Raw genomic sequence first — 27,710 nt, forward strand, 5'->3', positions numbered from 1 at the left:
GCCAGACGCGCTCTCTCCTGCTCTTTCCTCTCCATGCACCGCTTCACCTCCTCCAACTCAGACGCCATTGTGTTGAAGTTCAGCTGCACTCTCAAATCTGACATCTGCTTCTCCAGATCCCGTTTCTCCCGCTCAACCCCTTAAAAGATAAAATGGAAAGCTAGAAGGTTTGCTCTTTATTCACAAGAGAACGTACTGTCAAATGGTACTGAGCCAATGTTTTCATATTCTGACTAACATGATCCACTTATTGACACTGTCACTCAACAGGATTTGTAGACGCTGCAGTCTACTGTTTCATGTCTCACAGAGTTTTCAAAAATATATACATTACTGTGTCACCCAATATTATTTCACTTTGATACTATTCGTTAAAGTGTTAACCTGATTTGCAGTACAATTTATTTCAGAAAAATCCTACACTTTTTTTCTGTAACTACCTTCACATTCCTACATTCTTCCTTCCAGCTCTAAAGAACAAAAATATAGAAAGGAAATCTTCAACTAAGCAACTCCATCTAAATAAAGTTACTGAATTGCACACAACAAAATGTTTTTCATAAACAAGTGATGCTGATCAATCTCTAACAGTGAGGGATCACCAACTCAGTAATTCTAACACTGGACACAACTATATGAAATTATAACATAAAACCACATAACTTGATTTAGTACTTAATTCAACATGAAACACTTTGGTCTATGATGCACTCTTGTACCATTTCCTTCAAATACAAAGATTAATCCTGAAAGAATTGAAGTCTAAGAACAGAAACAAGATACATAAAGTAAATTTATAAACCAAAGATGTTAACAATTAGAACACAAACAATGCATTTGAACTGTTATTTTTCTACAAAAGGAAGGATAGGAGAGAGAAAGAATAGAGCAAACACTGCAGATCAAAATATTAGATCATGCTAGGACACGTCTTAACTCTAGAAATATTAAAGTGTTCAAAATTGTATATCTTAGAATGGAAGACACAGAGGCATTTTAATATCATGACAATAGCACTGGCAGATACATAAGCATTATACAGAAATAGTACAAAGAAGTGATTCACTCTATCTTGATGAGAACCTGAAGTAGGAAAAATTGGGAACTCAGATTTAAAGAAGGAATACAAAAGTTCACCAAGCAAAGGAGATGGAGTTAAGTGTTATTTCAGGAAAAGGAAACAGCATAAAGCACAGAGGTACAAGACTGTATTCTACATTCAGGTAAACAAAGTTGTTCTATATAATTACATATCAAATAAGGAAGAAAACAGAGAGAGGCAGTAGGGAGTTTTATACCTTGCTAGGAGTTTACAATGTATCCCATAGACCAAGGCCCAGTGAACTTTTTCTGCAAAGGGCAGACAGTAAGTATTTTAAGACATATGGTCTTTGTCACAACTACTCAACTATGCCACTGTACCATGAAAGCCTCCAAAGACAGTGAATAAATGAAAAGGAGTAGCTGTGTTCCAATAAAAGTTATTTACAGAAACAGGCAGTGAGCTGGATTTGGCCCAGGGTCTACTATAGTTTACCCACCCTTGAGAGGTCTCCAATCCGAAAATATGCATTTTTGTGTGCTGCCTAGTATTCCATTGTGTGTATTGACCACAGCTCAGTTATCCATCCCTCTGTTGACGGGCACTTGGGTTGTTTCCATCTCTTTGATATCATGAAAAGTGCTGAGATGAATATGGGTGTGCATATATCAATTCACACTCTTTAGTGTATCTATCTAATAAGGGGACTGCTGGATCAAATGGTATTTCTATTTCCAACTTTTTAAGGAATCACCATACTGATTTCCACAGTCATTATATATATATATATATCATTTTACAGAGCCACCAGCTGTGTATGAGAGTTCCAATCTCTCCACATCCCCACAAGCATTGTTATTTTCTGTCCTGTTAAACTTTGCTATTAATCCTGGAGTGAGATGGTATCTCATGGTTGTTTTGAATTGCATCTCTCTAATGGCTAATGGTGAACATTTCTTCATGTTTGTTGGTTGCCTGAGTATCTTCTTTGGTGAAGTGTCTGTTCATGTCCTCTGCCCAATTTCAATTGGGTTGTTTGTCTTTTTGATGTTGAGTTGCTGGAGTTTCCTATAAATTTTAGAGATAAGACCCTTGCCAGCTATCATTGCTGAATATTTTTTCCCAAACTGTAGGGTCTCTTTTTACTCTTTTGGAGAAAGCTTTTGACGTACTTAAGAATTTAATTTTTAGAAGATTCCAATGATCTAGTTTACCTTCTGCTGTTTGTGCATTTTGGGTTATGCTTGATAGTCTATTTATGCCATAATTAGGGTCTTTTTTTTTTTCTTTGATGAACTTTATAGTTTTAGGCTCATATTTAAGTCTTTGATCCACCTAGAGTTAGGTTTTGCATATGGTGTGAGATTTGGGTCTTGTTTCATCTTTCTGCCAGTACCATTTGTTAAAGACACTATTTCAACCCCATTTAATGGATTTTGACCCACTATCAAAGATGAGCTGAGCATAGGTGGATAGATCTATTTCTGTTTCTCAATTCTGTTCCACTAGTCTATGTGTCTGTCATGGTATAAAACACAAGGCAGTTCTGATTTCTGTGGCTGTATAGGAGGTTGTGAGATCTGGAGTGTGAGACCTCCTTTGTTCCTCTTCTTCAGTAGTGCTTTGCTTATCCCTGGTCTCTTTCTTTTCCATATAAAATAAGTGATTGATTTTTCCATGCCTTTAAAGAATGCTAATGGAATCTAGATCAGGATGGCACTGAATGTATAGGTAGCTTTGGGTAGTACTGACATTTTCAGTGTTCATTCTCTCTATCCATGAGCATGGTATGTTCTTCTAATTATGTAAATCTCTTACAGTTTCTTGAAACAATGTTTTGAAGTCTTCTTTGTATAAGTCTTTTGTGACCTTGGTAAGATTTATTCCCAAGTATTTGCTCTTTTTGGTAGCTATTATAAATGGTTTGATATGATCATGTGGTTCTTTTCCTTTGTTTTACTCATGTGATGGATTATGTTGATTGTTTTTCTAAGGTTGAACCACCCTTGCATAGCTGGTATGAATCCCACTTGTTCATGATGTATTATTTTTTGATATGTTATTGGATATTATTGACTAGGATTTTGTTGAAGAGTTTTGCATCTATATTCATAAGGGACACTGGTCTATATTTTCCTTTCTAGTGGTGTTTTGCCTCATTTTGGTACCAGGATTATGTTTGCTGCATAAAATGAATTTAGTAGGATTTCATCCTTCTTTATGCTCTGGAATAGTTTGAGTAGGATTGGTATCAGTTCTCCTATTAGATATGTTTAAGGTTTGGATTTTAGGATGTCTGAATAGAAGATGATGCCATCAACTGAATGAGGAAAGAAAAGCAAGTTTTAAGAGGAGGATGAATTCCCTTTTTGATGTGTTGACTGAGCATTCTGTGGAATCACATATGGAGATGTCTAGTGAGCAACCACATCTGAGGGGCTGAAGGTCAGAAGAGAGAGCAGAGCGTGACTCAGGGATCAGCATTTATAGGTGACAGCTAAAACACGAGATAAATATAGCAAGCCCTAGGAAAAAGTACTGAGTGAGAAAATCCATGAACAGGATACTAGACAATAAAAATCAAAAGGAAAAAAAAAACCCAAACCCACTGCCATTGAGTTGATTCCAACTCATAGCAACCCTCATTGGGTTTCCAAGGTGGTAAATCTTTATGGAAGTAGACTGCCTAGTCTTGCTTCTGCGGAGTGGCTGGTGGGTTTGAACCACCAACTTTCTGATTAACAGTCAGATGCCTTAGGCACTGTGCTCTGTACCAGAGCTCCCTTACTAGACAATACTAGTGTTTAAAGCATAAAGCATAAACATAAAGGGAAAAGATTCCAATAAGAAGCATGAAAACAATTATGGCAAAGGAACCGAGAAAGGGTGGTGGCATTGAAGTCAGTGCAAGCTTTCAAGAAGGAAGGGAAGTAAAAGGGGTCAAGTAAAGTAAATAATGTAACGATTCCTTTGAATTTGATTGAGGAGTTCACAAGTAAACCAAGAGAGGTCTACTTTAGAAGCAGGGGTGGAAGCCATTCTTCAGTGAGCTGTGGAATAAACAGCAGCTGGAATATGACAATGAGAGTACTTTCTTATGAAGTATTGTTTCTAAATAATATAAATATTTTATAAGGATCAAAACAATACAGAATTTTTCAAAAAGATGAAGTTCATTAAGATACTGAAAAAAATGAACTTTCAAAGACATTTTTTTTAAAGACTTGGTATGCTGTAAAGAAAATAAGGATTCTTCCAGTCTTCAAAGGATTACACTGAAAATAACTAGATTCTATGAGGCATCAAAACATATAAGAAGTGTGTCAAAGAAGTCTTTTTCAAACACAATGAGAGTTCTCACATATATTTCAATGAAAATTTGATGTATAATTAAAAGTACACGATTTTACTTTTATAAACAAATGAAAATATATTAAACAGTAAATAATATTGAATTCCAATATCATCAAAGTTAAGTGAATTTAACGGAATATAAATATATTAGGATGGCAGTGTCAATATCCCACCACTCATCTGTCAGTTTGTCATGTTGTGGTGGCTTGCGTGTTGTTGTGAGTCTGGAGGCTATGCTACTGGTTGTTGTTGTTGTTGTTGTTGTTATGTGCCGAGTCGGCCCGACTCATAGCAACCCCTCCTTGGGTTTCCGAGGCAGTATCACTACGGAAGTAGGATTGCCCAACCTTCCTTCTGAGGAGTGGCTGGTGGGTTTGAACCACCAGCCGTCTGGTTAGCAGGCAAGTGTCTTAGCCACTACGCTACCAGAGCTCCCTGGTAGGTATTTCAAATACCAGCAGGGTCCCCCATGGTGGGCACATTTCAGTGGAGCTTCCAGACTAAGACAGACTGGGAAGAAGGACATGGCCATACACTTCTGGAAAAGTTGGCCATTGAAAACTTTATGAATAGCAGTGAAACACTGTCTGATATATTACTGGAAAACTTTATGGATAGCCCTGAAACACTGTCTGCTACAATGCCCAAAGGTGAGCTCCTAAGGTAGAAATACACTCCAAATACGAGGGGGATGAGCCCTCTCCCCAAAGTGGAGGTGACCTTAATGATGTGGATGGAATAAAGCTTTCAGGACCTTCATTTGCTGATGGGGCACAACTCAAAATGGGAAGAAACAGCTGCTAATATCCATAAATAATAGAATGTACAAAGTATGTATGTAGGAAAATTGGAAGTTGTCAAAACTGAAATGAAACAGGTAAACACCAATATCTTACGCATTAGTGAGCTTCAATGAACTGGAATTAGCCATTTGGAAAAAGATTATTATGTGGTCTACTATGCTATGAGTGACAAATCAAATAGGAACAGCATTTCATTCCTCGTCAACAAGAACGTTTCAAGATCTGTCCTGAAGTATAATACTGTCAGTGATAGGATAATATCAATACACCCACAAGGAGGACCAGTTAATATGACTATTATTCAAATTATGCACCAGCCACTAAAGCCACAGACAAGGAAATTGAAGATTTTTACCAACTTCTGCAGTCTGTAATTGACCAAATATGCAATCAATATATATTGATTATTACTGGTGATTGCAACACAAAAGTTGGAAACAAAGAAGAATCACTGGAAGTTGAAAACTATGGCCATGGTGACAGAAATGACTTCGGAGATCACATGACAGGATTTTGCAAGACCAACAACTTACTCATTGCAAATAACTTTTTTCAACAACATAAACAGCAGCTATACAAGTGGACCTCACCAGACGGAATGCACAGGAATCAAATTGACTACATCTATAGAGAGAGGCAATGGAGAAGCTCAACATCATCAGTCAAAACAAGTTCAAGAGCTGACTGTGGAAAAGACCATCAATTGCTCATATGCAAGTTCAAGATGAAGCTGAAGAAAATTCAAACAAGTCCACAAGAGCAAAAATATGACCTTGATTATACCCCACCTGAATCTGGAGATAATCTGAAGAACAGATTTGATACACTGAACACCAATGACCAAAAAACAGACAACTTGTAAGATGACATCAGGAACATCATACAAGAAAAAAGCAAGAGGTCATTAAAAAGACAAGAAAGGAAATGACCAAAATGGATGGATCCTTTGCAGGATCTTTCTAAGAAAAAGTCCAATGAGGTAAGTAGATCTGAAAGCTCAAATGTGTTTAGAAATCAGGCACAGCCAGTATCAGAATGGAATGCTAGATTATGCTAAACCTGTGGGAAAACCTTGCAATAGATCAACAAAACAGATACGATGACAATAGCACAATAGAACAAATGCCCTCTGACCCCAGCTGCAATCCAGTTGCTTCTGACTTGGGGCGACCCTACATGTGTCAGCCAGAACTGTGTTCCGGAGAGCTGTCAATGGCTGACCTTCCAGAGGTAAATCACCAGGCTTTTCTTCAAACTGATAGCCTTTTGATTAGCAGCCAAGCATGCAAACAGTTTGCACCATTCAAAGATTCCATTTTCTAAGAAACCAAAAAGACATTTATAAATCAGAGTTTTACCTCTCCTAAACCTCCAGTCATCTGCTTGCTCATCCCGATGGTCTGACTGTTGTTTAGAAATCTGAGATACCTGATGTTGTAGACCCTTTCGATCGCCTTCTGCTTTTATTAGTTGTGTACGCAGTTCTTCTATCTAAATAAAAAAATGTCAAAAATGAAACTATTATCAGTTTTCGACAGCAGGAAAAAAATTAATTCAGCTTACAAATTATTACCAATTATTGCCATTGGGGAAAAAATTTCCATCTAATGAGCTACTGTGAAAACAAAATGAAGCCAAATTAATCTCCCTGCTCTATCAAATAACATGGAATTGTTTGTCGTTCATTCCATTTCTTCATTCCTCCCATCCCTTCCATAAAGAATAAATGTCTTTTCCTTAGTGAGTCTATTATGAAAAAGAATGTGACCATATTTAAAAAAGAAAAAAGAAAAAAAAACACTTATTCTGACACAGTCCACTGCAGCACTATTAACCCAAACTACTCCCAATTACGTACTGCATATTTTCATGGTTTTTATATTTTTTACCTAATATCCTCCATGTGAACATAGTCTATTACAGGTAGTCCTCAACTTATGATGTATTCGAGTTATAATGAATGGCACTTAAGATTGTCTGTGTTTCTTTTTTTGTGTGTGCATCTGATCATTAGGAACATGTACTACATACAGTGCTGTCGCCCATAATTTGCTGATGTTACCATTCTCAAACGTTCATTCTCAGATGTTCAAAGATTGGATTTACAAAGATAACAGATAATAAAAGGCAATAATAATGAAAACTAAAAATTAAAAGGAGGTATTTGACTCATGTCAGAACCAACTGACAACAGAGTCATCGGAACAGGGCCCTGTCGTAAGTCAAGAACTACCTGTAGTTGGTAAATTAAAATAAAAGGATCATGATTTGGCATATTTTTCTATCAGAACAGTACTCAAAATAAATGAGCAATAAATGTTGTTGAATAAACTAGGATCTCCTTGAGGGAGGGCACTCACTCTCTCTCTCCGTCTTTGTATTTCTAGAGATAAGCAAAGGCCTAGCATACAGCAGATACTGTATTTTATTTAATAAATAAAGTTAGCATTGGCCAAAAGATTCAGCTAAAGTCACAATGACAATTTTAACACAGAAATCTCCTGCTTCAAAAACTGAAATTAGAGACTGAGTCAATGTTCCAAAAAAAATCAGAACAGAATTGAATACAAACACAAACCACCAAAAAAGAAAGTCTGAACTCTGCCAACATTAATTCCATGTGGCCACTGGCTACAGAACAAAGTCAGTGAACATTTTTAAAGGTTTTATAAAACAGGTGCTACAGTGTATTTCCAGCACCAATTGTCAATAGGCAGTATTCCTTCTAAACATCTACAATGCCTGACGTGTTTGCCTACGAAGCAATTATATAGATGAGTTATGTAACACACACTTCAAAAGAAAGGAGTGTGTATTTGCAGTTTATATTAAACATAGGCAGAGAGGCACTTAAAAACCCACATGCCTTTTTCTAGTGTATATAAGATGCCTATTTAAAGTTATTGAACTTTAAATATCAGAAGTGCCAAACTCCTATTATGGGCTAATGAGCACAAAATGTTATGCTTAGAAATTAAGCCTTATCTTTGGTTAAAATGGGGTAGCTGACATCCTGAAAACCTGAATATATGACAATGAAGCATTCAAAGTAACTTGAACATGCATAGGTTTGCTTCATGTGTTTTACTTCCTCCTTGCCTCGAAGGCCTCCTGCAATAAAATTAAGCTCTGGGGGAAATTTTACCTTACACATTCAGTCTCTCTCTCTACTGGCCATGCTGTGAGAGAAATAAGTAGTAAATTGCAGCAGCAATCAGCAAGAAACACTGCCACCTGGCCTGGACCTGTGTGCTGCACTAGCTTTCTCTGCATCTTCCTGAGAAGATTTTCATCTTTTGCTTCAATGTGCTACAACACATTCATTAAGGAAAGATTTTTCTAGAACTGCTGTTTTTTTTTTTAATCTTTCATAGAGACATGATAGAGGAGATTCAATTGTGATTGAACAGAAAAGCATATGTGCATAGCTTGCATAGACTTACCTGACACATAAGTGTTTCTCTGCTGCCTTCTGATTGATTCAATAACCTTCGAGATCGCTCCAACTCCTGTTCAAGCTAGAAGATAAAGAAAAATGTTTAAATATCCAGTGGGGCAAAACTAAATTATTACAGGCAAAGGTTAAAGCTATTTAGAGCTAATGTTGTTGTTGCTAGCTGCCGCAGAGTTGGCTCTGACTCACAGTGAGCCTGTATACAACAGAACGAAACACTCCCCACTCCTGTGCCAGCCTTCCAATTCTTGCTACACCTGAAACCATCGTTGCAGCCACTGTGCCAATCCATTTTGTTGAGGGTCTTCCCCTTTTTCACTGACCCTCTACTTTACCAAGCATAATATCCTTCTCTAAGGAATGGTCCCTTCTGACAACATGACCAAAGTAGGTGAGACAAAGTCTGCCCATTCTCGCCTCCAAGTTAATATGCAAAATCTTGCTATAAACAGTTATTAATACTTCTATTAAAAGAATGTGAATTGCATAATATAAAATGAACTGGACCAGACCTCAGGATCTTGTGTAAGACTCTTCTCCTCATTCCTTTATTTTGTCATCTCTAACATAAGGATCTTGTATTTGACAATCTCTAAGGTCCCTTCCAGGAGCTCTGGAAGCATAGTGCCTAAGGCACTTGACTATTAACCAGAATGCTGGAAGTTCAAACCCACCAGCCACTCCTCGGAAGGAAGATGGGGCAATCTACTTCTGTAGTGATACTGCCTCGGAAACCCAAGGAGGTGTTGCTATAAGTCATGTCCGACTCAACGGCACATAACAACAACAACAAAGGTCCCTTCCAAAAATCCTTGATGGTACAATGGTTAAGCACTTGGCTGCTAACCAAAAGGTCAGTGGTTTGAACCCACCAGACACTCCATGGAAGAAAGATGTGATAATCTGCTTCTGTAAAGATTAGAGCTTTGGAAACCCTCTGGGGTAGTTCCATTCTGTCCTGTAGTGTCACGATGAGTCAGAATCAACTCGACAGTAACAAGTTTGATTATTTTTAGTGAAGGTCCCCTCCAGCTTTAAAACATTGTAATCTGAGTTTTAAAACTTTTTTTTTCCTTTAAATTATCACATATACTATCAACTGAACTGAATTAGAATAAACACTGCAGGGACCCAATAACTCAAAGTACATTTCCTCTAATTGGTAATTTCATATTCCAAGAATTTCATTTCAATTGAGATTTTAAAATATGAGACTAAGACATTTTTAATTGTTTAAACAACACTGCAACTAGATAAATGTCCATGGAAAGAGAGGCTAGTTAGATAAATAAATACTCTACAAAGTCAGCATGTGGCTACCCTATTTCTAATTGGAAAATGTAATAGGATGGATACCAGTTTGTTAAAAGCGCAGAGCTTACATATAGTTAAAGCATTTTGCTGCTAACTGAAAGGTCAGCAGTATGAACCCACAGTGGCTCTGCAGGAAGAAAAAGCCCAGAAGTCTGCTCCCATAAGGACTAAAGCCTGGGATACTCAATGGTACAGCTCCACCCTGCAGTACAGAGTTGCTATGAGTCGGAACCAACTAGATGGTACACAATAACACTTTTGTTAGTACTCTGTAACAATAAGTTTCTTTTATAAAATCACAAGTTTATATTAAGATGTTTTTAGTTAAATTAGAAATAAATGCACTGCCAGTGAGTTGATTCCAACTCATACAGACCCCCCATTGGGTTTCCAAGGCTCTAAATCTCTATGGAAGGTAGACTGCCTCATCTTCCTTCTGCCGAGCAGCTGCGGGGCTTTGAACTGCCGTCCTTAGTAATTATTATTTCATTCGAACAAACCACTATCTATGTACTCAACAAAAAAATTCAATTCACTGCTGTCGAGTCAATTTGACTCACAGCAACCCCCCCTTGGGTTTCTGAGGTGGTTTCTCTACAAAAGTAGATTGCCTCATCTTCCTTCCAAGAAGTAGCTGGTGGGTTTGAGACGCCAGTCTTCTGATTAGCAGTCAAATGCCTTAGACACTAAACCATCAGAGCTCCCATCTATATACTAGTCCTTTAAAATTGTACATGTTGTGGGTGTGGCTATCAAGGGGTAATACCACAAGGGAGCCTACTGGTAATGAAAGAATTCTGTATCTTGACTGTGGTGGTAGTAAAATGAATCCACACAAGAAATAAAATTGCATATAAATACACACACAGATACAGATACACACAGAGAGATGAACAAATGTAAAACTACTGGAATCTGAATAAACTCTAAGGGATTGTACTAATGTCAGTTTTCCTGGTTTTGATAATGAACTAAAGAAAACAACCCAACTCACTGCCATCAAGTCGATTCCAACCTACAGCAACCCCCTTTGGGTTTCTGAGGCAGTGAATCTTTATGGAAGTAGATTGCCCAGTCTTCCCTCCAGAGTGGATGGTGGGTTTGAACCACCAACCTTCTGGTGCCTTAGGCACTACACCACCAGAGCTCCTTTGACAATGAACTACAGTTATGTAACATGTTACTACTGAGAGAAACTGAGTAAAGAGCATACAGGATCTCTCCATACGTTTATATTTTTACAACATCAGATGAATCTATAATTATTTCATAATTTTTTTAAAACTCCAGTTATATAATTTTTTTAATTGTACATTTAGCTCATAAAATAAATGGCATTATTCATTGCTGTTCATCTGGCTCTATGGATAAATAAAGAGAAATTCAATCCAGGATGCCACTGGAATTGACTAAGGTCCATGCTGGTCATATTCCCCACGTAACACAAGCAGCCTCAACCACCAAAGGGCAAACTTCCCAACCTAACGTAGCTTGCCTTCTTACAAGTCAGCATGGAAGCAGTATTTAACTTCACACAGGTGAGTGAAATGAAAGAAAGAACTTAAGCATAGATAAAAAAAAAAGTGATTTAGAGAAAAGAACATTAAATCAAGTCAAATGTCTAGGCCATTATGCATTAAGTTGGCCTCACCCTTCGGTCTACTTATCTGCCTCTGATTTCCTTTCTAACTCTCTACTACTGGGCTGCACATGGTCACAGACATGAATTTATATCAAGGATCCTTAGCATTTACGAGAATAGGGAATGTTTTCAGGGCAAGACTGTTCATTATGTCTATATTCTATAATGGAAATGAATATATGCAAAATAGCCAGCCTTCAAACAACAGGTCTTTCCTAAACCTGCAGCAAAGCCAAGCTCCTTACATATTCCCCAGGTAGGAGAGACAGAGTTCCACTCGCTGTAGGAAAGCAGAGCAACCACACACAACAAGTTGGCAAAGCTGTGTGCGTTTCCAGGACAATTAGAAGAGTGTAGAACATCAAACCAAGTAAATCCACATCCAATCGTAGGCTTCATTGTGCTACAACAAATGATCTCAGAGATATTTCTCAAGGCACTCAACAAATATCACTGAACCCAAAAAGCATTATTACTCTTTGAAAGATAACTTGCAAAATCTTACTTGACTCTTCTCGCTTTCCGTTTGTCTTAGCTTATTTTTCATTACTCCCTCATTGTCATCTGCTTTAGCTTCTTGTTTATTCAGTGCCTAAATGAAAACAATTGGGAATAAATATATTATTCAAAAAATTTTGTTAAACAGAAAGTCACTGGTGATATTTACTAAGAAAAGGCTGAGAAGGATATGCTTATGACAAAATCTACAAATGAATTACAATCTGCTCAATCACTGGATTTCTAAGAACATTTTAGTGGGGATCAAGTATATAACTTACTTCCTAATCTTCATAATCAATTTCTATCTTGTTTCACTTTTTCTCATCTCTGGGAATTTTGTTACATATTTACAGAGCCTAGCTAGCTAACAAGTGTCTAGAGAACAAACAAACTTGCTGCTTGTTTTGGTTGCTTCTGCTGTTCTAACAGAAAATACCACAAATGGATGGCTTGAGCAAACAGGGACTTATTCTCTTACAGTTTTAGAGGCCACAAGTCCGAGTTCAACGTGCCAGCTCTAGAGGCTGCATAAAGCCCCTCGACCTTGTGCTTTAGCTCTGCCTCTTTACTCCTGGCCCATTGGAGCTAGGTATCTCTTCGCTAGGCAGCTGCTGGCTGCTTAAGCTAATGAGCCCACAACCACCAAATAAAATGGCACAGTCCCAATATTATCAAATAACACAGCACACCACTAGTTCAAGTCCAGAGTTAGTCCCAAGATCGGCAGGAACCGTGGCAGGCTACTGAATGAAGACTCAGCTACATGCAGGGTCCAAGCGGGCCAAAAAGCTACAGACACTGTTCTCAAAACTTCTTATATACTGGAAGCAGACCATAGCCCTAGGCAGCTACTCAGCTGCTCCAGTTGGTTCCACAATGAAATTGATTACCAATCTCATCATGGAGACTAACTACATTCAGCTGCCCAGCCACTCAAAACCAGGCCCAGCCAAGTCGAAACATAACCTTAACTACCACACTGCTGAAATAATAGTAGTTCTATCATCTATTCAACTATTTAGACATAGTATCAAAAGCCAGCTCCCTAAAAACTCTGAAAAATTATGCTCAAACAGGGTAGAAACATACTTTTGTAATATTATTACATACATGATCTTTTATTGTGACACATAACTGGCTCTTCAAACCACACCTTACATAAATACGTTTTCCATTTTCCTCTTTTTAATGAAATGGGGGAAAAAATAACTTTAAGAGAATATAAATTTTAAAAGTTAGACACCAAAGTGCTTTGGTTTTTCCATGAAAAAAGTTTTTTTAAAAAATACTTAAGGAAAAGAAGTTGTACTTGGAGCAGTTTTTCCAAATATCTAAAAGGCATGCCATTCATTAAGAAAAAAAAAAAAAATCTGACAACTTCAGCATTTAGACTTAGCAGTTTATTGAAGAAGACAAACAAATTGAGAAAGGCCAAAACGCCAGAAGTCTTTTCCAACAAGACATATATGCTCAATACAAAAACTAGTTTTAGGGAAAAGGAGAGAAAACAAATCTGATCTAAGTATACTCAATCATAATCAATTTCATTAACTTATGAATTTAACAATATCTACCAAGTGAATTTTCTACGTGCCAGCCATTGTGCTAGGCACTACTTCTGAATATGCATATGTAATAAATATGACAGTAATCCATAAGACTACTGTCCACTCTGCCGTGGCCCCCATTGTCCTGGGTTAAATAGCAACTGGGTAAAAAGGCAGAGAAAATCAAAATGAAATAATTCTGGTTTGCATATAATATTGCAATAATGCTGAACAAGTCTGGAGAGTTTACTATTAACACGCTTATTGAGTACTTTACATATATTCATATATACTTTTAACAGCTCTGGTAGCATAGTGCCTAAGGCACTTGAGTGCTAACCAGAAGGTTGGCGGTTCAAATCCACCAGCCACTCCTCAGAAGGAAGATTAGGCAATCTACTTCCCTAGTGATACCACCTGGGAAACCCAAGGAGGGGTTGCTATGAGTCGGGTCCAACTTGATGGCACATAACAATAACAACAACAGTATACTCTTAATCCTCATGATAATTCCCATGAGTTATCATTAAGCTCATGTCATTTAAGGGAAAACTGGGGCACAGAGAATTGAGTAACAGGCCAAGGTCACTCACATAGTAACAGAATAGAGATTCAAGCTTTCTGGTTCTTAACCATTGAGTGGCACTGCCTCCCCATGTTCAAGTAATACCAACCTGAGCTGGTTACGGTGAAAACTAAATGATCTGCTAATTGTAATGCACACAGAACAATATCCAGTACGCATTAAATGTTCAATAAAAGACAACTATTAAAGTTGCTGAATTGTTAAAATTGATGAAGTATTAAAAAGCATAAAATCTAAAACCAAAAAACAAACTCACTGCCATTGAGTCAGATCTGATTCATAGCGACTCCTCCTTGGGTCTCCAAGGTGGTATCACTATGGAAGGAGATTGCCCAACCTTCCTTCTGAGGAATGGCCGGTGGGTTTGAACTGCCAGCCTCCTGGTTAGCAGTCAAATGCTTTAGGCACTACGCCACCAGGGCTCCTATTAAAAAGTATATGCCTTTCAAATAGTTATCAAATGATTTTGATGTGTGATATTTGTTCTATACTGTAGCACAAGTGTAATTTATACAAATATTCAATTCCATATGCATAATGCATTTTTTGCTGGGAGGGCATGTTTATAAATATTTCATAATAAAATTACCCTAGGACATTATTGCTGCTGCCTTATTTTTTCATGATTCCTCTGTCTTCCCCATCCAATGTGTGCATGTGTGTGAGAGTATGTGTATATATGTGTGTGTGTGTGAGGATGTGTGTGTATGTGTATATGAGAGACACAGAAAGATGTTGCTACTTTTTATCAATTCACTTTATAAATTTTTGACTGTCTTATCCATTAACATAATTATTGCAACCTAGCCCTGCTTTTTTATGAGTTAAAATTAATCAATTATCTTTTCAATATTTTTTCTAATTTTATCATCTTTTTTTTATTATTATTATCATGGTGAAACATACACACAAAAAAAATCTGCCAACATAACAACTTCTTCATTTACAGCTCGGAGACATTGATGGCATTTTTCATGTTGTGCCACCATCATTGCTATCCTTTCCCAAATATTCCACCACCATTAGCATAAAATCAATGCTCCACAAACAAAAGCCTCCCCTTTCCCCCTCCCTCCCACCCCTGGTAACCACTAATAACCTTTGGTTTCTATATATGTATATTACTTTTCTTTTTCTTTCCCAGTCTATCTAGGAATTTTCTCTCATCCCATCCCTGGTAACCAACAAAGAAAGTTTTCTTCTATATATAAACCTTTCCCTGACTTTTTACAATAATGGACTAGTACAATATTTGTCTTTCTGTGATTGACTTATTTCACTCAGCATAATGTCCTCCAAGTTCATCCACATTATGTGGCATTTTTCAGCTTCTACATTATTAGTTAGGGTTGCATAGTATTCCATTGTGTGTATGTACCACAGTTTGTTTATCCATTCCTCAGTTGACGGGCATTTACGTTGTTTCCATCTCTTTGATATTGTGAATAGTGCCTGGGTGTGCATGTATCTGTTAGTGTCCTGCCTCTCACTTCCTTAGGATCTATACCTAGTAATGGGATTGCTGGGTCAAATGATATTTCTATTTCCAACTTTTTAAGGAATCACTATACCAATTTCCACAGTGATTATATCATTTTACAGTGCCACCAGCAGTATATGAGAGTTCCAATCTTTCCACATCCTCACCAGGATTTGTTATTTCTGTCTTGTTGAACTTTGCTATTAATACTAGAGTGAGACAGTATCTCATGGTAGTTTTGATTTATATCTAACAGCTAATGATCGTGAACATTTCTTCATGTGTTTGTTGGCTGCCTGAATATCTTCTTTGGTGAAGTGTTTGTTCATGTCTTCTGCCTGTTTTTCAGTTGAATTGCTTGTCCTTTTGATGTTGAGCTGTTGGAGTTTTCTACAAATTTCATAGCTAAGACCTTTGTCTGATATGTCATTGCAGAATATTTTTTCCCATTCTGTAGATTCTCTTTTTACTCTTTGGGAAAAGTCTTTTAATGTACCTAAGAATTTAATTTTTAGAAGGTCCCAATCACCAAGTTTATCTTCTGCTGTTTGTGCATCTTAGATTATGCTTGATAGTTGTTTATACCATAAATTAGGGCCCCTAAATTTGCCCCAATAGGAGCTCTGGTCGTATAGTCCCTAGGGCATTTGACTGCTAACCAGAAGCCTGGTGGTTCAAACCCAACAGCCACTCCTTGGAAGGAAGACTGGGCAGTTTACTTCATAGAGATACCGCCTCAGAAACTCAAGGAGGGGTCGCTATTAGTTGGAACCGACTCAACAGCAGTGAGTTCGGTTTTTGGTTTTGGAAGTTTGCCCCGACTATTTCTTTGATGACCTTTATACTTTTAGGATTCACACTTGAGTCTTTGATCTATCTGGAGTTAGTTTTTGTGTATGGTGTGAAATATGGATCTTGTTTCAGTATTCTGCAAATGGATATTCAGTTTTGCCAGCATCATTTGTGAAAGAAACTATCTCTTCTCCATTGAACGGATTTTGGCCTTTTCTTTTCAATATTTTTCATTGGACTAAAAACCAGCCACAAGAAGAGGGATTCTAAGGAAGACTTCTTCAGGTAGATGATAAGTTTCATCAAACTATGTGAACAGGCAAACTCCACTTCTGGATTCAAACTCCTGAGCAGAAGCCAATCCAAATGAGCACCCAGTGAAGACTCGTCCAAGGGAGGTGAAGATATTGGAGGTTGTAACATCAGAAGGACAGAAGGACTAAACAACTACCAATAAGGGTTTGCCCCAAGCACAAGAGTCATTCCAAAGCTGTGAAAAAGTTGAAAGGACAAACCTAGTGACCAGATCACAGCTTTCCAAAACTGGACACAACTAGTGGGAAGGAATAAAGAATGGAAAGAGAGTTCAAACTAATTTGGCAGATCTTGCAGCCATCACCCAGGAGTAGCTATGACAAAATGATCTTTGCAATGTGACTTTGTGCATCTCATCATGTTCCAGATTCTGTTTTCTTCTCTGTTCCCTGCTTACTGAGGAAAGGGAAACAGGAAGAGTCACGTGCTAGGCCTTTAAAATTTAACCTCATGCTGCAACACAAGGAGTTTAACTTACTTAAGAATTCAAACTTCAAAAATTCTCCAGTGAAGAAATTTTTCCAACTTAATAAGTAGAATTAATCCAATCCTGCCCCTTTTCAGGATTTCCAAAAATTAAATGATAAAAATCCTGTAATATTTTACATAAAAAACAAGATACATATGTTGAAATTTCCCAAGAGTTTGCTTATTATAATGACTAAACATATTAACAAGTAATATTTTCATGTATATACATACTATTTTTACTTACTTAGGCATTCAAAATAATCATTCAAGACTTACTTGATTCAAGATAATCCTCATTTATTAAGAGGCCATTTTCAAAGCATAACATAAAAGCTTGTATGTCATTATGGCATAAGCTTCAAAAGGTCAGGGACCTCCCCTCTCATGATCATGTTTTATTGCCAACACAGTACTTGGTACACAGTAGGCTATAAACATGTGCTGAAGGGATGAATACATATCCCTTTATAAACTCTGGATAACTTTACTTTGCAATTAGCCCACTTAGTTCTTCACATAAATGTAGGCTTGCAAGATTTTGCCCTTATTTCCTGTTGTTAGGTGCTGTTGCGTTGGCTCCAACTCATAGCAACATTATGTGCAACAGAACCAAACACTGCCCAGTCCTGTGCCAACCTCACAATCCTTGCTATACCTGAGCCCATCATTGAAGCTACTGGGTCAATCCATTTCATTGAGGGTCTTCCCCTTTTTCATTGACACTCCACTTGACAAAGCATGATCTCTCCCTTCTGACAACATGACCAAAGTAGGTGAGACAAAGTCTGGCCATTCTTGCTTCCAAGGAGCATTCTGGCTACACTTCCTCCAGGACAGATTTGGTAGTTCTTCTGGCAGTCCATGTTATGTTCAATACACATTGCCAACACCACAACTCAAAAGTATCAACTCTTCTTTGGTCTTCCTTATTCACTGTTCAGTTTCTACACACACAAGTCGATTGAAAATACCATGGCTTGGGGCACAAGAGGGGCAGCATTCACATGGAGGGAAAGCTGGACAGACAAGAATGAATGACGAAAAAGGGTATGGGGAGGCAGTCACAGGGAAGATTAGGGTTGGGGATGGTAATCGGAATAAAACCAAATATATACCAACTGTTGCATGTAAAACAAATTCTACTCTGTAAATTTGCACTCAAAGCACAATTTAAAAAAAAAAAGAAAGATAAAATTACCATGGTTTGGGTAGAGCACACCTTAGTCTTCAAAGAGACATCTTTGATACCCATTCCTGATTAAAAATTCTCAGCAAAATGGGAATAGAAGGGATATTCCTCAACATAATAAACAGCATATATGCAAAACCAAGAGCCAACATTATTCTCAATGGAGAGAGAGAGAAACCATTCCCCTTGCAAACAGGTACCAGGCAAGAATGCCCTCTATCACCACTTCCATTCAAAATTGTGTTGGAAGTCCTAGCCAGGGCAATAAGGCAAGAAAGGGAAATCAAAGACATCCAAATTAGTAAGAAAGAAGTAAAACTATCACTATTTCCTGATGATATGATCTTATACTCAAGAGACTAAGCAAAAAAAAAAAAAAAACCACTACTGGAACTAATTGAAAGATTTAGCATAGTGGTGGGATACAAGATCAATATACAAAACTCAGTTGGATTCCTCTAGACCAGCAAAGAAATTGCTGAAAAGGAAATAAGGAAATCAATACTATTTATAATAGCTACCAGAAAAATAAAATACTTGGGAATAAATCTTACTAGGGACACAAAAGACCTGTACAAAGAAAACTACAAATCACTACTCCAGGAAGCCATAAGAGATCTACATAAATGGAAGAATATACCATGCTAGTGGATAGGAAGATTGAACATTGTGAAAATGTCAATACTACCCAAAGCAATCTATACATTCAATGCAATCTCAGTCCAGATCCCATCAGCATTCTTTAAGGATATGGAAAAAATAATCACTAACTTTATATGGAAAGGAAACAGGCCTCGAATAAGGAAAGAAGAAGAAGAAAGCAAGAGGTCTCACATTCATGGATCTCAAAACCTACTATACAGCCACAGTAGTCAAAACAGCCTGGTACTGGTACAACAACAGACACATAGACCAGTGGAATAGAACTGAGAAGCCAGAAACAGATCTATCCACCTATGGTCAGCTGATTTTTGACAAACGGCTGAAATCCATTACACGGGGAAGAGATGATCTCTTTAACAAATGGTGCTGGCAAAACTGGATATCCACTTGCAGAAAAATGAAATAAGATCCATACCTCACACCATACACAAAAACTAACTCCAGATGGATTAAAAAGTTAAATGTGAAACCTAAAACTATAAAGTTCCTCAAGGAAAACCAAAGGGCTAGTTTAGGGGCCCTAATTTATGGCATAAATAGACTATCAAGCATAACCCAAAATGCACAAACAGCAGAAGATAAACTAGATGAATGGGACCTTCTAAAAATTAAATTTTTATGTGCTTCCAAAGACTTCTCCAAAAGAATAAAAAGAGAACCTACAAATTGGGAAAAAGTATTAGGCAACGACATATCTGGCAAGGGACTTCTCTAAAATTTATAGAACCTCAACAATAAAAAGACAAACAATCCAATTAAAAAATGGGCAGAAGACATGAACAGACACTTCACCAAAGAAGATGTTCAGGTGGCCAGCAAATACATGAAGAAATGCTCACTATCATTAGCCATCAAAGAGATGTAGATCAAAACAACAATGATATACCACCTCTCGCCAGCACTAAAGGCAAAGTTCAACAAGACAGAAAATAACAAATGCTGGCAAGGATGTGGTGAGATTGGGACTCTCATACACTGCTGGTGAGACTGTAAAATAATACCACCACTGTGGAAAGCAGTACAGTGATTCTCTAAAAAGCTGGAATTAGAAATACCATTTGACCCAGCAATTCCATTACTAGGTATATATCCTAAAGAAGTGAGAGCCAGGACAAGAACAGATATATGCACACCCATGTTCATCACAGCACTATCTATAATACCAAAAAGATGGAAAAAACCTAGGTGCCCATCTACAGAAGAATGGATCTCCAAACTATGGTACATACACACCAAGGAATACTAAACCAAACCAAACTCACTGCCATCGAGTCGGATCTGACTCATAGTGACCCCTCCTTGGATTTCCGAGACAGTATCACTAAGGAAGTAAATTGCCCAATCTTCCTTCCGAGGAGTGGCTGGTGGGTTTGAACCACCAGCCCTCTGGTTAGCAGTCAAATGCTTTAGGCACTACACCACCAGAGCTCCTAATGGAATGCTATGTAACCCTAAAGAATAATGTAGAATCTGCAAAACACCTCAAAATGTGGATGAACTTGGAAGACATTATGCTGAATGAAATAAATCAATCACAGAAGGACAAATATAATATCAGATCATCACTGTAAAAAGTCAAGGAAAGTTTATATACAGAAGGAAACTTTCTTTGTTGGTTACTAGGGGTGGGAAAAGAGGAGAGAGATTACTGCAAAAAAAAAAAAAAAGAAAGAAAGAAAGAAATTGCTGACCCATATCACTTTAGTTTTGTGTACTTCACTGTACATAAATTACACTTCAGTAAAATGTATTCAAAAAACAAAAAGAGAGAGAGATAGACATCTTTGCTTTTCAGCACTTGAGAAGTCTTTTGCAGCAGATTTGCCCAGCGCAATACGTCATCTGATTTCTTAACTGCTGCTTCCATTAGTGTTGATTATGGAACCAAGTAATACAAAATCTTCGACAATTTCAATCTTTTCTCCATTTATCGTGATGCTGCTTATTGCTCCAGTTGTGAAGATTTTCATTTTAAGTTGAGGTGTAATCCATACTGCAGACTGTAGTCTTTAATCTTCATCAGTAGGTGCTTCAAATCATCTTCGCTTTCAGCAAACAAAGTTGCATCATCTGCATACCACAGGTTGTTAATGAGTCTTCTTCCAATCCTGATGCCATGCTCTTCTTCATATAGTCCAACTTCTCAGATTGCTCAGCATACAGATTGAATAAGTATGGTGAAAGGATACAACCCTGACACACTCCCTTCCTGATTTTAAACCATGCAGTATCCCCTTGTTCTGTTTGAATGATAGCCTCCTAGTCTGTGTACGGATTCCTCATGAGCATAATAAAGTGTTCTGGAATTCTCATTCTTCTCAATGTCATCCACAATTTATTATGATCCACACAGTCAAATACTTTTGCATAGTCAATAAAACACAAGATATAATCGATCCGATTCCTGTGTATGCCATCTGGTGAAGTCCACATGTACAGCTGCCATTTACATTGTTGAAAAAAAGGTATTTGCAATGAATAACTCATTGGTCTTTCAAAATTCTATCATGCAATATCCAATGTTATTTCTACCACCAGTGCCATATTTTTCTACAACTAGTGATTCTTCTTTGTTTCCAACTTTTGCATTCCAATCGCCAGTAATAATTAACACATTTTGATTGCACGTTTGGTCAATTTCAGACTGTAGAAGTTAGAAAAATCTTCATTTCTTCATCTTTGGCTTTGGTAGTTGGTGTGCAAATTTGAATAGTAGTAGTATTAACTGGTCTTCCTTGTAGGCATATGGATATTAACCTATCACTGACAGCACTGTACTTCAGGACAGAAGTTGAAGCATCCTTTGTGATGATGAATGTCACGCCATTCTTGTTCAATTTGTCATTCCCAGGATAGTAGATCAAAATGGCCAAAATCAGTCCATTTTACCACACTAATGGCTAGATTGGGGAGCTCTGGTAGCATAGTGGCTAAGGCACTTGACTGCTCACCAGATGGCTGGCGGTTCAAACCCATCAGCCACTCCTCAGAAGGAAGGTTGGGCAATCCTACTTCCGTAGTGATACTGCCTCGGAAACCCAAGGAGGGGTCGCTATGAGTCAAGGCTGACTCGACGGCACATAACAACAACAACAACAAAGGCTAGATATAGATCTTTATGTATTCCATTTCATTTTTGACGACTTCCAATTTTCCTAGATTCATACTTTGTACATTCCAAGTTCCAATTATTAACAGATGTATGCAGCTGTTTCTTCTCATTTTGAGTCATGCCACATCAGCAAATGGAGGTCCAGAAAGCTTTACTCCTTCCACCTCATTAAGGTCAGCTTTATTCTGAGGAGGCAGCTCTTCCCTAGTAGTATATTGAATGCCTTCCAACCTGAGGGGTTCGTCTTCCAGCACTATATTGGACCATGTTTCAGGACATTTCATAAAGTTTTCCAGTAATACATTAGACAGTGTTTCACTGCTATTCATAAGGTTTTCACTGGCCAATTATTTGAGAGAAGAATGGCCCCTTCCTTCTTCTGAGTCTGTCTTAGTCCTGTCTTAATCTAGAGGCTCCATTGAAACCTGTCCACCCTGGGTAAACTTGCTGGCTATTTAAAATATGGGTGGCATAGTCTCAAGTCTCACAGCAACATTCAAGCCACCACAGTATGACAAACTGACAGACGAGTGGTGGTTATTTCTTAATCACCATATTTTCTCAAGCACTAAATTGTCTTTCTTTCTCAAAAACTATTATCCCAGTGTAGTTGTCTTGAAAAATAACTATTTATTTTGAAGCTTATGTCAAAAAGTTAATGATTTTTTCCTTTTTTCACAATTTATCATTTTAGTCTTTTCTTTAGGAAGAAATATCCTGGATGGATTTATTTTAAAAGTTTTATTTTGAAATTATTTTAAATTTTTCAGAATTTTAAAGATAGTTCATAGTTCCCAAATGCCCTTCACCCAACTTTCCCTAATATTAACATTTTACCTAACTATGATACATTTATCAAAACTAACACATTAACATTACTATAGAATCATTACAGACTTAATTAGAATATCATTAGTTTTTCTACTAATGTGTTATCTTGTTCCAGGATCCAGTCCAGGATGCTACATCCCGTTTAGTTGTCTTGTCTCCTTTGCCTCTTCTAATCTGTGAAATTTATCAGTTTTCCTTGTTTCTCATAACATTGACATTTTTTAAAAGTAATGGTCTAGCATTTTGCAGAATGTCTATTTTGCGTTTCTTTCAATATTTTCCCATGATTAATTGGGCTTATAAATTTCAGGGATGAATACCACAAACTTAAAATGCCCTTCTCATCACATCATGGGGTATAGTGCACTACGCTACCAGAGATCTCCTATTTGGTGTTTTTTTTGGTTTTTTTCTCATCACATCATGGGGTACAGAATGACCTATGACTGGTTAACTTTGATTACTTGCTTAAGCTAGGGTTATATATACCTTGTCTGATGTGCCAGATTTCTCCATGATAAAGACAGTTCTCTTCCCTCCCCTGAATTTGTTAGAAGAGAGTCATGAATCCAGCCCAAGCTCAAAGGGTAAAGAGTAAGTTCAACCTTCCAGAGGGGGCAAAATTATGATAACTGCTTAGTCATAACCAAACACAGTGAGGGAGTAAGTTGCTGGGCCTGCAGGCTTAGGACCATGGTTGGGAGGGAAATGCAGCTCAACTGGCATAGCAAAGAACACAAAAACATTGTTCTCCATTATACTTTGGTGAGTAGCGACTGGGTCGTAAAAGCTTATAAGCAGCTTCTAAGAGGCAACCATTGGTCTCTCCACATCTGGAGCAAGGAAGAATGAAGAAAATCAAAGACACATGGAAACCCTCAGTCCAAGGGACTAGTGGACCATGGAAACGTCAGCCTCCACAACCATGATATCAGAACCAGACGGTGCCTGGCTACCACTGCCAACCACTTGGAAAGGGATCAGAATTGGAGATCCTGGATAGAGTGGGAGAAAAATGTGGATAAAAACTCAAACTCATAAAAAAGACCAGGATTATTGGTCTGAGAGAGACTGGTGAAACCCATGAGACTAGTTTCTAGTCACCCTTCTGGCCTGGAATTGAACTCACTCCCATGGCTTAACCTTCATAATAGGCATACAAGCTGAACAGTTACACCAGGGAGATGCACTCCTTAGAACAATCAACCATGGAAGATCAGACGGGCAGCATTTGCACAGGGAGATAGCTCAGAGAGCACAAATGCATAGGAGAGAAAAACCAAACAACCAAACCCACTGCCACTGAGTCAATTTCAACTCATAGTGACCCCCATTGGGCTTCCAAGGTGGTAAATCTTTACAGAAGTAGAGTGCCCCATCTTCCTTCCACAAGAGAGGCTGCCAAGTTTCAACCACCCACCTTCTGGTTAGCAGTCAAATGTCTTACACACTATGCCACCAGAGCTCCTTAAAGGAAAGAAGGACACAGAGAAAAGATAAACAAAGGGAGGAAGTGGGAAGAAAGCTATTACAATGTACATTCAGTGTCACTAAATAAAATGTGTATGAGCTGTTGAAAGGAGAACAAATGTTCTCTATAAATTCACTCAAACAAAAACAGAAAGTAAAAAAATAAAAATAAAAAGGGCAGTATGAAAAATAATTATTTATATTCTCACACTAATAGGTGCTCTGATTGTCATTTCTTATAATTAATATAAATTTTTAAGTTTTACTCAGTGTTTAAGAAATAAAAAATAAACTAAACTTTAATAAATCAAATTCTGTTTTCTGCTTTATAGGATTATATTCCATAAAAATATAATTCATCTGAAAGTCTATTGTCTATTTTTAGGAGATCTAAATTTCCATATACAATGTATTTGAATAAAAGAATCTCTCATTCTCTTGGATACTCAGGAATTGTAATAAAATAATCCTGTATTACTCTTTTCCCACTCACTTTCAGTACTGATCAGTTATTTATAATATTGCTTTTCTAAAATAATGTACTTTTCTTTTGTAGCTCTACTTGCAGCCTGATATATTACTTATATCCCTTTTTTCATTTCTTCTTTTCCTCTAAGGATACGTAAGTCTGAGAAAACTTAATCAATGAGGACTTAAATTCTCTTTCTTTCAGTTGAGGAACAAAAGTGAGGTACTGAGGAGCAACCCAGGGCAAATTACTCCATTTCCACTATACCACCTAGAAATGTCATTAAGTTTGAATATTTTCTTCTGCCTATATGCCATGAGTAAGTAAACAAGTGAAAGCACATGCAGTATTCTAACCCAGGGTACTGAATCAATTTTCTACATTATCTTTCTACATGAAAGACAAATACAGAAAATCTAACTCTTAGACCTACTAAATTATACTGATGGACTTTAAACTTCTAAAAACACAGGTAATACTCAAGGAGAAATGCTACAAAACCTAACTGAACCAAAAGTACAAGCTATTTCTTTAAACCTCAATAATTAACTTTAACTCACTATCTTTTTTAAACTTGTAAGCCTAGACTAGATTTCTTTTCCATTTGCGTTAGATCAAGCAACTTAGAATTATGTATTAAAACTGACCCAGTAAAAGCTGTTATAAAAGGAGAAAAAAAAAAAATCATATGCCAATGAATTTCTATTACTATGTTATTTTGCCCTTTAAAGCTTGTTTTTTCTTACAAGCAGTTTAGCTATAAAGCTATCATGTGCCTGGCACCAGGATTCAGCTTGTCTCCTACACATTTAAGATCATAGCAACAACACAGAGCCTTAATAGAGGGTCCCTGGGGCATATTTAAATCTTTAATAACAACAATTTTTCTTCTTTTCTTTAAGTGTGCCTATTTCCATTAAAAAGGCTAACATACCAAGTATTGTACTATTGCAATTCTATAGAGGTAGATGATTCTGAACTCCCACAGTTGTACATAATCAAAAAAATGCAGCCTTTCCTTTAAGACTGTAAGGGAAAGGGGAAAAGGAAAACATTTGTAGACATCTCAGCTAAAGGTGAAAACCACTACAACTACGACAAAGGAATGTTTATCAAGAGGCTCTAACAGATAACATATTCGAAGATGTGCAGAAATTAGGGAAGGAAAGGGCCTCTGTCTACTTTAAATTGACCATCAAGCTAGGTTGAGAATGATGGAGCTAGAATGAAATAAAGGTCACATGTTAACTCTCAAACAGGTCAAGAAATTCCCAGAGAAAAAAGATGAACATAAACTATCCTCTCCCATCCTAATCACTGGGCAGAACTACAGTGGCATGCCTCTGGTCACAAAGGCAAAACCATGTAGATGATTCACTATAAACCAAAACTATAAAAAGACAAGTCTGAACTCATAGCAAACAATAGGTCACTATACTTGAAGATACAGACATTCAAGTCAGAGTTGTTTTTTTTTTTTTTCCAGGAACAATAAAGAATAAAAAAGTCATGTCACTGAGAATTTGAAAAAGAGTAGTAGCGCTTATATTTTTATGATTAAATTTTTCCTAGGGGTACAAAATAAAAATCAACCAACAAATATTTTAAGCTTCACATTATAATGAATTTCCAATCCAAATTAGATGATATAAGCTATAAATTAAAACATTTTTAGTATTAATATATATTAACAATTTTAAATACTATGATGAAAGTTTTAAGTACATATTTTTAAAAAAGATATGTGTGTATCTATCTCCAAAATTCCCTTTTGGAAACCTCAATCACACCTATAAAACCATCAAATATTAATAGCATAATAGATACTTTGGATAGCAATGTATGTGCATAATACAGCAAGATTTTGCTGATAAGAACTGGTACCACTCATTTGAATTAACTCAGATTTTATTCTTGTCAAAGTCTTTGGATTTCCAAATTCTGTTTTTTCCTAAATCAAGTTAGAGATTCCTCCCACATGAGAACTAGCTAAAGTCATGGAAAATTTTTGCCTTTAAAGTTCATCCAGTTGGGGATTATCTGTGCCAACAAAAACCAAACCAAAACAAAACAAAAAAATAAATTTCTTTTGAGAAAGAAAACAATGCATTCACATTCTAAATCCCGGAATCAGTATCTAACTCAAAAAACAGCTAGGTGTGGGTTCTGAGCAGAGTAGAGGGTGCTGGCAGTTGGAGCTGTGCAGTGAGCACTGCCCTTGCCCCTTTGTGACTGGCACCATCAGCCCCCACCTGCTCCCTTCCTCTCTCCCAAGAGAAGCACCTTCTCCAGGGGCCTGCTGGGTTTGTAGCTGCTTCAGGAAGATGGAAGAGATGGGCAAGGTCTGCATGTTGTTGTTGTTGTTATATGCTGTCGAGTCAGTCCCAACTCATAGCGACCCCTCCTTGGGTTTCCGAGGCAGTATCACTATGGAAGTAGGATTGCCCAACCTTCCTTCCGAGGAGTGGCTGGTGGGTTTGAACCGCCAGCCTTCTGGTTAGCAGTCAAGTGCTTTAGCCACTATGCTACCAGAGCTCCTAAGGTCTGCATAGTGGATCCTTTGTTTTGCCACAATGACAGATGCAGAGCAAATACTGAAGCCCAAGAAGCAGGAGGCCAGGCCAAGGGACTCAAGGCCAGGGAGCAAGAGGCTGGTCCAGTGGCATCAAGGCTTG

At 37.4% G+C, this 27,710-nt stretch overlaps 1 protein-coding gene across 1 annotated transcript in view; it reads right to left on the reverse strand.

Moving 5' to 3' along the window:
- The window catches only part of CEP128 (centrosomal protein 128), a 641,642-nt gene that overhangs the window by 502,423 nt on the left and 111,509 nt on the right, over positions 1 to 27,710 (reverse strand). The window contains exons 8-11 of the mRNA XM_042782443.1: positions 12,115 to 12,201; positions 8,643 to 8,717; positions 6,558 to 6,690; positions 8 to 139 (exon numbers count right to left, since the gene is read on the reverse strand). Of these exons, the coding sequence (XP_042638377.1) occupies positions 8 to 139; positions 6,558 to 6,690; positions 8,643 to 8,717; positions 12,115 to 12,201 (427 nt within the window). The remainder of the gene's footprint in view (positions 1 to 7; positions 140 to 6,557; positions 6,691 to 8,642; positions 8,718 to 12,114; positions 12,202 to 27,710) is intronic.

Source organism: Orycteropus afer, unplaced genomic scaffold (genome assembly GCF_000298275.1).
Source record: "Orycteropus afer afer isolate SDZICR_OR568_19922 unplaced genomic scaffold, OryAfe1.0 scaffold00322, whole genome shotgun sequence".
NCBI lineage: Eukaryota > Metazoa > Chordata > Mammalia > Tubulidentata > Orycteropodidae > Orycteropus > Orycteropus afer.